The following is a 13,096-nucleotide window of genomic DNA, read 5'->3' on the forward strand; positions in this document are numbered from 1 at the left end:
AGATACTTTTTCGGCAACGACGTTTGAATCTGTTTTTAAGTCTATTGTTTTAATGCATTTAGTTTACAATTATGCAGATCTTGTGAAAATGGTTGATGCCTGACATGTTGATGTTACATTTTAGCTTGATACAGTCCAGAGTTTTGCTCTGATGTTATGAAGGCGATAACCCGCCATATCGTAAATACAATGCATGTGCCCTCTGGTGGCAGTATGACAGAATGGCAATTATTTAAAATGTAAACAAAGTTTCTCTCCATCGCAGGCATTTCGCACTGTTTGAGCTGACAGTTATCATTGATCCAAGATAATCTAACTCTGTGCAACACTGTGAGGGAGGTAGAAGACAGAACAAAGAAGTTAACTTTCAAACAACATTTTAATATTTACAATGTAAAATATGTTTATGACAAAAACAGGAGACCACACCGGTGCCATACTGTCACTAAGATTCTATTATGGATGACAGTAAAGATAGAGAATGGATTCTCAGGATTCCCATGGAAGAGTGTGTTGTTATGTCTATGTACAGTATGTATGCATGTATGTAAGTGTATGTGAGTATCTTGGACCCCTGTAGACCGTTCTCAGCTCTCAAATAGTTTTTTGAAGGCGGAGCTGATCTCCTGGATCATGTCTGTGGTGGTGGTGGCTCGCCAATGTTTGTGAAAGGCCTGTCTGTTACACTGTCTGGTCAGAGAACAGGCCCCGAACGCTGCCACCACTGATGGGTTCACACTGAGGCAGAGATTGGAGAACATATTACAGTTAAGGCAATGACAAATAAACTGTCCAATTAGGCCAACTAAGTAACAATGGCAGCCCCTTCTAATGTTCTCATAGAACTATATTCATTTTGGCCATGTCAGTGTATAAGCCCATAATGGTAATGAATATGGTACCTTTTGGTCATGTCTGCTGAGGAGGTATATGCCCAGTGTGCCAGCACTCCCAGAGAGCCAGATAGGAGGTCACCTTGTCCCCCACACCTACACCCGCTGCCCTCCTGTCTGCACAAGATCACTGGATGTCACAGAGACACAGGACAGTCAGAGCTTTACAGGAAATTGTGTGAATGTCGCATTTAGCTGTACGTGTGTGTGTGACAGACACTAACCCTTGTTGCCGTCAGTGATAAGGTCGTCCTCCCCCTTGAGCACCACAGTCAGGTTGCCCATGGCAACACTGAGCTCCATGGCACTCCTCTGATGGTCACTGCTATCCAGAGGCTCATGGTGCTGAATAAGACAGACAGACAGTAGGATAATGATAAACACACAACACACACAGAGCTGAACTGGCAGACTTACCATAGCCTCATACAACCGGGTGAATTCCATGTAGTTGGGAGTGAGGATGCCCTTCTTGTACCCTTGGATGACCGAAGGTTGCTGAGCAACCAGCCACAGCCCGTCCTATTGGTGGAACATACAATCACTGCGCATCTTTATGAAGAAATCTAAATCTATTAACAAAGTGAAAATGTTTTGTGTACAGTACTTACTGCATCAATAACTATAGGGGTATCTCTTGCTTTGGACTTCTCAATTACTTCCTGAAGAGAAAAAAAGAGTAATGAAAACATTGGTAATATGTCAACTGTCAACTAAAATTGACTGTGTGTGTGTTCAGTGTCCCATGTGCCTTGGCGGTTTTCAGCAGCATTTCATCTCTGCCCAGCCCCGGGCCCACCACCAGGCAGTGAAGTCTGGGGAGCCATTTCTCGATCTCCTCCACTGCATTGGGGCTGTCCCTATAGATAACATTAACACAGTTATCATCAACAAAGACATCCATTATATGCACACTGCTTACAAATAGGCTTCCATTCCTAGACAGAACTTACAGCACAGGATGAACTATGAGCTCCGGACTGTAGGATTTGATCACCGTCGCTGCAGCTTTAGTGCAGAATACGTGTGACACATCGGCCCCCTGGGAAGTGATACAGCAGAGGTTTTGTCGTCATATCAATGTCTCCACCAGAGTAAAAAAAATGACACAGGACCAAGAAAGCTACTTTGTGCTTACCACTTTCAATGCTGAGATAGCAGCAAAGTACGGAGCTCCTGTATACCTTACCATGACAAGAAAAACAATCAGAAAGGAGGATGGAACGAAAGAAGGATACAAAGAAGAACATTTCAGAATATCTTTGGTACCTCACACAATATGGGTATACTCCAGAAAACCTTAATTTAGAAATCCAAGTTAAAGGTGGGGCTGGGTCACTTGGATAACTTACTCCTGACATCCCCCAATAATCCCAATCCTCCCATCTTGACCTTTGTGCTTTTTAGACGTCAGCTGAGGGACTATATTCTTCACCAGTGGAAGGATATCATCCATTCCTCGGCGTGCTGCTGTCCCAAGGGAGAAGGAGCGCTCGAGGACTGAAAAATGAGAGAGAAGTATTCAGAGTTTACTTAAAACTTGTCGCTTCCCTGCGCTAACTGCTTGTGTGTGCATTTAGTTCAGCCTAAATGTCTTTGTGGGTCTGTTTCAGCCTTATTCAGTTCTGTTTGACCTGTTGACAAGCAGTCTCACCAGAGCTGGCCATTGGTTAAACACAGGCCAACTGAGTAAGAGAAGCAAATACCTAAACCTGCGTTGGACTGTGGTTGACTGTGGTAGCTGGGCCACTCAGCCTGGGACTGGGGCGAGCGGACTCGGCGGTGACTCGACCGACCACGCCTCATTTGGCCAGAGGCGGACATGGGCACACCTGGCTGCATGGTGGACTCCATGGTATTCAGAGCAGGTGGCATTGCTGTGTTTGGGGTAGCTGTGGCGACAGCGTTCCTGGTGGCGATGCTGGAAAACATCTGTCCCAACACCTGGAGCATGTGGAGCTGACGGGCATGTTTGGCTTCTCGCCGGTGGTCCTCGGCCTGCAGACGCTGCTCCTCCATCTGGTATAAGCTCTGCTCAGCCTCGGCACTTTGCTCCAGGAGGCGCTTCGTCACACTGTCCAGGGCCAGGTCGGCGTGCCGCTTCTTGGGCCGCTTGGAGGATGGCCCACCAGCTGACTGGCTGCTGATCTGTCTGACTGTAGTGCCTGTTGAGGAGGAGTGGATGGAGGTTTGAGAGCTGCCACTGTGGTAGTATTGGTATACCAGCTATCGTTGATTTCGCAAATACGGGCACTTTTTGGATGTTTTTGAAAATGAAGCCTCTTGAAACTGTTTTTTTAATCTGAATATTTTCTTCACTCTATCTGGAAACAAGATCAAATAGTAGCTGAGACCATACTATTTAAGAGTAGAAAGATTTTTTATAGGTTTCCCCAAATACCTGAGGCGAAATGTCAATACCACCACGTCATAAAAATTGTCCATATATGCCTTGATGAAACTCAGAAACATGCATTTACCACATCAAAATCTTAATATTTGACATTTTAGGAATTATCTTAAGAACAAGCATATAAAAGGTTCACATATGGGAATCATAATCAATATCAATTGTAATTTTAATACACATTTAATACACATTTACCGTGATGTTAATGACAGTGGTGGAAATTACATTTCATATAAAACTTATTAAAAATACCATTAAATATTTTGAACGTCACAGTTGTACATGTTTCATTTTATTGAAGATATAGAACACAATTCAAAACCTCAAAAAAACAAAAGGTTACATGCCTCAAGAACTTAAAGTGTATTTTAGAACAATTGTTGGATTCAATGCATTAGGCAGAAATACATCTACAAGGTTTTAAACACTAGTTGACATTAAACAAATTGTTGTTCACTGGCTGCAGTCTATTGATTCAGGCTCATGAGACAGGTATGTGCTCACTCAAGATCATGCTCTCTATTGCTTAACGAGAGAGCAAATTTCCTCCCAGACTGCGCCATCAGGCATCATATGCTGTTTTGTCACTGGATGAGGCTCAGGGACAAGCCCAAGCACATTCTCTGGTTGGTACCATACAATTTCCTCTCTCGTTGGCCAAAATAATCTGTTTGCTCTCACACGACTCATTGTCTTGACTAGAGCACTGCTCTCTGCATCAACATCTTGTATAATACCAGGGTAAGGGTATTCATATTTCACAACACACCACTTTCCAATCAGTCTCTCATGTATGTCTGCAATGGGCAGTTTTGCACTACGAAATAGTTGTGGTGCTGTACAGGTTGAAGTGAAGATTGTGCTTTGTCTGCCTCTGAATTATCACGGTCTGTGGCCCAAAACAATCACAGATGTGGAGTTGAGCACCAACAACTGAGAGCTCTCCATGTGATTTGTCCTGTAATGGCAGTGATAATCTGTAAACAACATAGAACATTTCATAAATTGATGAATATACAGGAAATCTAACACATTCTGTTAACACCTTCAGTAAACACTTAAATGACTTAGTGATTTGAAAATCTACAATTTGATCTACATTTTGTAATTACAAATCTATAGTTTTACATGAAACATATTACCTGGTGTATTTTCATTGTTCCATGGATCGTCTCAATACGATCTGGAAGCAGAAGATCAATATTCTCAATCTCTTGCTCTGTGACATAAAAGAGCTTCACATTTGACTGCTCTTTGGAAAGTTCCTCGTAGAACCCTGAAGGTCATTTCTTCTTGCCACCATGGAATCAACTTCTCTTCACAGCTGCACTGATTTCATCCACAGGACCTTTCCCATGTCCAGACTCCAAAAAATCCCATGTAACCTTCTGAAAGCCCAGTTGAAATGGAATTGTGCTCAGGTAGAATACATTATTCTTGAATCTGTACTGTGTGGTTGGTTCATCTATTACAACATGGAAGACAGTGGCAGATGGATTCAACTCATGAAGGTGGGAGAGAACTTTGGAGAGATGACTAATACATTTTGCCATTACCACCACATTGTCCTTACCATCACAGTTCATTATGTGGTGGTAATTACATGTGGTGGGAAATACATTTTTACAGTATTTGGTCATAAAGAGCAGGATATTCTTGCATGAAGTTGAACAGCAAGCATACAATGTATCCTAAATAATTATTTGATGAAATTATAGCCTATTTGATAATGACGTATAATATCTCAAAACATATTTACCTTTATTTTCTGTCATTTCCTGGCATCAAACTCTGAATCTCCCTCAATGAGCTCCACTGTCTCTATTCATATCCATAATAACCAAGTACACAAACTTATGTTATTTTATGTAATTTGCTTGTCATGATGGTAATGACACAATACTTAGAGACTACTGTAGTGTTTAAAAAAAGAAAAAAAGAAGTAACAAATGGCTTATGCTCTTCTATTATATAAACTCAGCAAAAAAGAAATGTCCCTTTTCAGGACCCTGTCTATCAAAGATAATTAATAAAAATCCTAATAACTTCACAGATCTTCATTGTAAAGGGTTTAAACACCATTTCCCATGCTTGTTCAATGAACCATAAACTATTAATGAACATGCACCTGTGGAAACGGTCGTTGAGACACTAACCGCTTACAGACGGTAGGCAATTAAGGTCACAGTTATGAAAACTTAGGACACTAAAGAGGCCTTTCTGCTGACTCTGAAAAACACCAAAAGAAAGATGCCCAGGGTCCCTGCTCATCTGCGTGAACGTGCCTTAGGCATGCTGCAAGGAGGCATGAGGACTGCAGATGTGGTCAGGGCAATAAGCTGCAATGACTGTACTGTGAGACACCTAAGACAGCGCTACAGGCAGACGGAACGGACAGCTGATCCTCCTCGCAGTGGCAGACCACATGTAACACCTGCACAGGATCGGTACATCACACCTGCGGGCTTGTAGGCCTGTTGTAAGGCAGGTCCTCACCAGACATCAATAGCAACAACGTTGCCTATGGACACAAACCCACCATCGCTGGATCAGACAAGACTGGCAAAAAAGTGCTCTTCACTGACGAGTCGCGGTTTTGTCTCACCAGGGGTGGTCATATTCGCGGTTATCGTCCAAAGAACGAGCGTTACACCGAGGCATGTACTTTGGAGCGGGATCGATTTGGAGGTGGAGGGTCCGTCATGGTCTGAGGCTGTGTGTCACAGCATTATCGGCCTGATTGCAGGCAATCTCAACGCTGTGCGTTACAGGGAAGACATCCTCCTCCCTCATTTGGTACCCTTCCTGCAGGCTCATCTTGACAGGACCCTCCAGCGTGACAATGCCACCAGCCATACTGCTCGTTCTGTGCATGATTTCCTGCAAGACAGGAATGTCAGTGTTCTGCCATGGCCAGCGAAGAGCCCGGATTTCAATCCCATTGAGCACATCTGGGACCTGTTGGATCAGTGGGTGAAGGCCAGGGTCATTCCTACCAGAAATGTCCAGGAACTTGCCGGTGCCTTGGTGGAAGAGTGGGGTAACATCTCACAGCAAGAACTGACAAATCTGGTGCAGTCCATGAGGAGGAGATGCACTGCAGTACTTAATGCAGCTGGTGGCCACACCAGATACTGACTGTTACTTTTCATTTATTTTGACCCCTTTGTTCAGGGCCACATTATTCCATCTCTGTTAGTCACGTCTGTGGAACTTGTTCAGTTTATGATGTCTCAGTTGTTGAATCTTGTTAAGTTCATACAAATATTTACACATGTTAACTTTGCTGAAAATAAACAGTTGACAGTGAGAGGATGTTTCTTTTTTTGCTGAGTTTATATAGTTTCCATTTGACTCTTTTTTAATCAGGTGCATTAAATATTTTCTAATTATCAAGACTTCTGTAAAGGTAATACATAGCAGAATGTCAAAAGTCAGTGTGAGACAGGGCAAAAACTGTGAAATCCAGACAAATGCTTTAGGAAATAAAATGAAACACTGAAAGCTGAAAAATAAGTTACGGTAATTTAAGTCTCCACTTAATGGATGTGAAATAATAAATCTAAATTAACATTGTATCTTAAAAATCAAACCCTGCGACACAAAAAGGCCTGTATTTGCAAAATAATCCATATATTAACAATGTAACGACATGCCATACTAATGGTACTTACTATTTCCCACTGTCAAAGGGATGGGAGGGTATTCGAGCTTCACTTGGGTTTCTGGGTAGGAGCTTTCCCCTGTGCTCTCCAAGTATGGGTCCTGTGGAGGGTCTGTGTCCACTTCCTCCTCAGTCTCATCCCCCACGGCCCCACTGTCTAACTCCTGGGGGTCAATCTGGGGACGGCAGTTTAGTATCGTCTCCATGGCATCGTAGAACTTGCAGATTTTTTGGTATTGTCCGTCGTTCCTCAGGTTGCCCTCCTTGGCCAGGATAAACTGCCTTTTCAGGCTTTTGATTCGCACCCTACACTGCTCTGGGGTTCTTTCGAACCCCATAATTCCCAACCTTCGGGCGACGTCGCGGTAGACATGACTGTTTCGGAAGTTTCCGCCCAAAGCCGTCTGGATGTCCCGCTCCCCCCAGATATTCAGCAAGGTTCTGGTTTCGACATCCGACCAGAGAAAGCCCCGTGTTGAATTGGCGAGCATAATTATCAGGTGCGAGAACAACTGATGCGTAATTTATCTTTTAAAGCATGCAGTACGGTCAGAACACCAAGAAATGTTACCAAGTCAGCTGTGGAACAAGACTAGCTAGCTAGCAGCAGGAACCTGTATCAAACCTCGACATTCAGAGCCCGATTAAGAAAGGCTAGGTAACAGGTAACATTTTACCTGGACATGGATGGTGCACATTCAGCAGCCAGATGTTGTTTTTCAGACAATGCACTTTCATACAATGGAGATTAGTGTCTGCAAAACTGATTATGGGCCCCCACCATACACTCGAGTACCGCAACATAAACGGTCATTGATATCCGGAATCCTTGGGACGTCACTACCCCCTTTGAAGTTGAAATGCAAAATGGTTAAGGTAGGGTTAGGGTTTAAGGTAGAGACGTCCCAAGGATTCCGAATAGCACGGACCTAAAACAACCGTCAGGGACAGCATGTGTACTACATCACGGGGATTAGCTCACAGAACTCCACTGGGTCCTAAAGGAAATAGGACGCTTCAGGGATTGTGGTGTATAAAAAGTGACAGCGACATCATTTTAAAAAGCAGTACAGTATTTGTTGTTTCCACTTTAACTTCATCGTTCATATTACAGGTTACAGCAATCGACAGTACAACAGTAGAGGCAAAAGACAACCAAATATCTAAGTTCCATGTTTGCATGATTCGGTCATGCTCTTGCGAGCCTATTAGAGGCCGTAGTTAAACCGTGTAATGAGAGGCGATGCGCACACACTGACAGTTCTTACTTTGACACGAATTGTGAGTTACTGCTGAAAATAGGATAGATAGACGCTTCACTGGGATGAGAGGCGCTAAAAGATCCAAACAAAAACAGGAAGTGTGTTGATAGGAGCATAGAGCTAGATAAATTACTTAGAGTAAGTAGACAATGGACCTGATCGGACAGCTCAGAGCCTCTGCTCTTTTCTGTCCATAAGAAACATTTGGATTGGTGGAAGAGGCAGGACAGGAGCAAGGAAGGAGGGTGGTCAGTTTCGCCTTTTTTCTTTCCCCGACATGAGTTTCTGGTGTTTTGCTTTGAAAATAGAGGTACATTTTTTTTAATATATAAAAGTAAAAAATATGTGCCAATATAGGTCTGACAGCGATCTCCATTTTGAAGTAGTTAATTTTCTTCTTCACGATTGGCTGATCCCTCCTGATGTCCCGGTTGGACATGACTCCAACAGGGTTATCAGGAGGGATCAGCCAATAAAGTCGGACATTCCACCCAGTTGACTACATTAAAATGGTGGAAGCCCTCAATGGCACTTTTCATGCTAAAATGGCCTGAAGGCCACTAGAGGCCTCCAGAGCTATATAATATACAGTATAATATCAAATCGTATTAGTCACATGCACCGAATACAACAAGTGTAGTAGACCTTACAGTGAAATGCTTACCTATGAGCCCCTAACCGACAGTGCAGTTTAAAAAATACAGATAGGAATAAGAGATAAAATGTAACAAGTAATTAAAGAGTAGTAAAAAAATAAATATATATATACAGGGGGGCACCAGTTAGTTGAGGTAGTATGTACATGTAGGTAGAGATAATTGAAGTGACTATGCATAGATGACAACAGAGAGTGGCAGTGGTGTGTAGAGGTGAGCGGGGGCAATGTGAATAGTCTGGGTAGCCATTTGACTAGATGTTCAAGTCTTATGGCTTTGGGAGTAGAAGCTGTTTTGAAGCCTCTTGGACCTAGACTTGGCGCTCCGGTACCGCTTGCCTTTGCGGTAGAAGAGAGAACAGTCTATGACTAGGGTGGCTGGAGTCTTAGACAATTTTTAGGGCCTTCCTCTGACACCGACTGGTATAGAGGTCCTGGATGGCAGGAAGCTTGGCCCCAGTGATGTACTGGGCCGTACAGTCTACCCTCAGTAGTGCCTTGCAGTCAGAGGCCGAGCAGTTGCCATACCAGGCAGTGATGCAACCAGTCAGGATGCTCTCGATGGTGCAGCTGTAGAACATTTTGAGGATCTGGGGACCCATACCAAATATTTTCAGTCTCCTGAGGGGGAATATACAGCACCAGTCAAAAGTTTGGACACACCTACTGATTCCAGGGTTTTTCTTTATTTGTACTATTTTCAACATTGCAAAAACTATGAAATAACACATATGGAATCATGTAATACCCCCCCCCCTTCCCCCCAAAAAGTGTTAAACAAATGAAAATATATATTAGATTTGAGATTCTTCAAAGTAGCCACCCTTTGCCGCCTTGATGACAGCTTTGCACACTCTTGGCATTCTCTCAACCAGCTTCATAGTCACCTGGAATGCATTTCAATTAACAGGTGTGCCTTGTTAAAAGTTAATTTGTGTAATTTATTTCCCTCTTAATGAGTTTGAGGCAATAAGTTGTGTTGTGACAAGGTATTTTTGGTATTTATTATGTATCCCTATTAGCTGATGCCAAGGCAGTAGCTACTCTTCCTGAGGTCCGGCAAAATGAAGGCAGTTAAACAATTTTGAAAACATTACAATACATTCATTACATAATTCACAACACACTAAATGTGTGCCTTCAGGCCCATAGTCCACTACCAGATATCTACAATGCAAAGTCCATGTATGTGTGTGTATAGTGAGTATGTTATCGTGTGTGTGTATGCATGTGTCTGTCTGTGTTACTTCACACAGTCCCTCTGTTCCATAAGGTGTATTTTTACCTTGTGGCAAACCTCTTCAAGGTTAGGAGCGTTTGTCACAAATTACGTGGTGAACTGTCACCAAATCACCCAAGAATGAGAGTTCTTTTGAACAGGACAGTACCTGTTTGTTTGTTTCTCCGTCCTGGTCCACCCAGGCCATAGGTGAGGTCAAGGATAGCAGGGTTCGGTACACGAATCGGGTTCTCGGTAGGTCCAGGTCCAAACGCCAACAGGTAAGTCCAAAACAATCCAGCTCATAAACAGTAAATCCAGCCAATCTCTATTGTCTCTTTCTCTATTGTTCATAGATCCTTCCAGCACTCTCTCTCCCTCTTCCTGGTTTTTCTTGACCGTTTATCTGTGGGTCGGGTTCCCCTTGCTTCTGGGACTTATAGTTTTGGTGGTCGGCCATTTTGTGACCTGTAGTTCTGACAGGGGTGGCCATTTTAGTGATCGGGCAGAGCCCATTTATTAGTTCTGCTCTCACATATCTGCCATTTATCACTCGACCGCCTTCTTTGCCACAACCTGCTTTTAAAATCTGATTCTACTACTTGCAGCAGTTACCTGATGTGGAATAGAGTTTCATGTAGTCATGGCTCTATGTAGTACTGTGCGCCTCCCAAAGTCTGTTCTGGACTTGGGGACTGTGAAGAGACCTCTGGTGGCATGTCTTGTGGGGTATGCATGTGTGTCCGAGCTGTGTGCTAGTATTTTAAAACAGACAGCTCTGTACCTTCAGCTTGTCAACACCTCTTACAAAAATAAGAAATTAGGAAGTCAATCTCTCTTCCACTTTGAGCCATGGGAGATTGATGCATGTCATTAATTCTCCCCATCTTAGCTACTGTTGTATGTTTTGACCACGACAGTTTACATTCCAGGGTTACTCCAGACAGTTTAGTCACCTCAACTTGCTCATTTTCCACATTATTCATTACGAGATGTAGTTGAGGTTTAGGGTTTAGTGGATGATTTTACCCCAAATACAATGCTTTTAGTTTTGGAAATATTTAGGACTAACTTATTCCTTGCTACCCATTCCGAAACTAACTGCAACTCTTTAAGTGTTGCAGTCCTTTCAGTCACTGTAGTAGCTGACATTTATAGTGTTGAGCCATCCGCATACATAGGAACACTTGCCTTACTCAAAGCCAGTGGCATGTCGTTGGTAAAGATTGAAAAAAGCAAGGGGCCTAAACAGCTATCCTGGGGAATTCCTGCCTCTACCTGGATTATGTTGGAGACGCTTCCATTAAAGGACACCCTCTGTGTCCTGTTAGACAAGTAACTATTTATCCACATTATGGCTTTACACCCACTTCTATAACACATACGTTTTTCCAGCAGCAGACTATGATCAATAATGTCAAAAGCTGCACTGAAGTCTAACAAGACGACAGCCCCCCCTCCCCAATAATTTTATCATCAACTTCTCTCAGCCAATCAGCCTGAGAGGCTGGAAGTTCAATATGTAGCTAGATGTAGTAGGCTAATGTTAACCAGGTAGCCTAAGACAACAAAAACTAAAAGTGTGTACTGTATGACAGAGTCATGGACCATTTAGGCTGTATCACAACCGGCCGTGATTGGGAGTCCCATAGGGCAGCGCACAATTGACCCAGCGTCGTCTGGGTTTGGCTGGTGTAGGCCGTCATTGTAAATAAGAATTTGTTCCTAACTGGACTTGCTTAGTTAAATAAGAGGTTAAAAAAAGAGAGAAAAAAAAAACAAACATTTAGGCAACATGAAAGAGGAGGATGGCTTTGGCAAAGTCGGGTGAGTCAACATGTTTTTTCTACTTATGCACACATACACAGAAGTCAGTAACATGGACAGCCACATGATATCTAGCTTACGTTGATTGGACTAAATTGTTTTTGGAATCTTTTAGTTGTTGCTGTATTAGACTAAGCATAGGTGATTTGATGATGTAGAAATGTTGAAGTTGAAATGATGCTGGAATAGTGGAGGCAGCTCCCGTTTTCTTTGCAATAACTGTAACATTAACTTGACTGATCGTGCTGTAGGTCATGTTACTGTTTGTTACATGCAATATGCTTTGTGGACTTCACCAGACAGATGTTGCTCTCAGATTTTGGGATGAAACAAAAGGTGTGAATTTATTCTGCCACGGTGTCTTCTTATTGTCTCGGCATATATATATATATATAATTTGGTGTGACATCTACTGGTAGGACATTGTTGTAGCTACCTACGATTTGGTGTGACATCTACTGGTAGGACATTGTTGTAGCTACCTACGATTTGGTGTGACATCTACTGGTAGGACATTGTTGTAGCTACCTACGATTTGGTGTGACATCTACTGGTAGGACATTGTTGTAGCTACCTACGATTTGGTGTGACATCTACTGGTATGACATTGTTGTAGCTACCTACGATTTGGTGTGACATCTACTGGTAGGACATTGTTGTAGCTACCTACGATTTGGTGTGACATCTACTGGTATGACATTGTTGTAGCTACCTACGATTTGGTGTGACATCTACTGGTATGACATTGTTGTAGCTACCTACGATTTGGTGTGACATCTACTGGTATGACATTGTTGTAGCTACCTACGATTTGGTGTGACATCTACTGGTAGGACATTGTTGTAGCTACCTACGATTTGGTGTGACATCTACTGGTAGGACATTGTTGTAGCTACCTACGATTTGATGTGACATCTACTGGTAGGACATTGTTGTAGCTACCTACGATTTGGTGTGACATCTACTGGTAGGACATTGTTGTAGCTACCTACGATTTGGTGTGACATCTACTGGTAGGACATTGTTGTAGCTACCTACGATTTGGTGTGACATCTACTGGTAGGACATTGTTGTAGCTACCTACGATTTGGTGTGACATCTACTGGTAGGACATTGTTGTAGCTACCTACGATTTGGTGTGACATCTACTGGTAGGACATTGTTGT

The 13,096-nt window shown here is 42.9% G+C and overlaps 1 protein-coding gene across 3 annotated transcripts; it reads right to left on the reverse strand.

Annotated features, from left to right (window-relative positions):
- Nucleotides 1–32: 32 nt before the first annotated feature.
- LOC135519085 (ATP-dependent (S)-NAD(P)H-hydrate dehydratase-like) lies at nucleotides 33–7,477 on the reverse strand. 3 transcript variants are annotated; one of them, XM_064944144.1, is made up of 11 exons: nucleotides 6,978–7,477; nucleotides 2,600–3,058; nucleotides 2,246–2,393; nucleotides 2,032–2,077; nucleotides 1,847–1,935; nucleotides 1,645–1,753; nucleotides 1,505–1,555; nucleotides 1,311–1,415; nucleotides 1,118–1,238; nucleotides 903–1,023; nucleotides 33–738 (listed from the first exon to the last, which is right to left on the reverse strand). In XM_064944144.1, exons 1-11 carry the CDS (start codon nucleotides 7,456–7,458, stop codon nucleotides 588–590), a joined length of 1,881 nt encoding a protein of 626 aa, XP_064800216.1. In that variant the 5' UTR covers nucleotides 7,459–7,477; the 3' UTR covers nucleotides 33–587. The 3 variants fall into 3 exon arrangements, with proteins under 3 accessions (XP_064800216.1, XP_064800215.1, XP_064800217.1); XM_064944143.1 differs by having other exon boundaries at nucleotides 1,118–1,415; XM_064944145.1 differs by having other exon boundaries at nucleotides 651–738; nucleotides 903–1,010; nucleotides 1,118–1,415.
- Between the last annotated feature and the right edge of the window lie 5,619 nt (nucleotides 7,478–13,096).

Source organism: Oncorhynchus masou, chromosome 29 (assembly GCF_036934945.1).
Source record: "Oncorhynchus masou masou isolate Uvic2021 chromosome 29, UVic_Omas_1.1, whole genome shotgun sequence".
In the NCBI taxonomy this organism is placed as follows: Eukaryota; Metazoa; Chordata; class Actinopteri; order Salmoniformes; family Salmonidae; genus Oncorhynchus; species Oncorhynchus masou.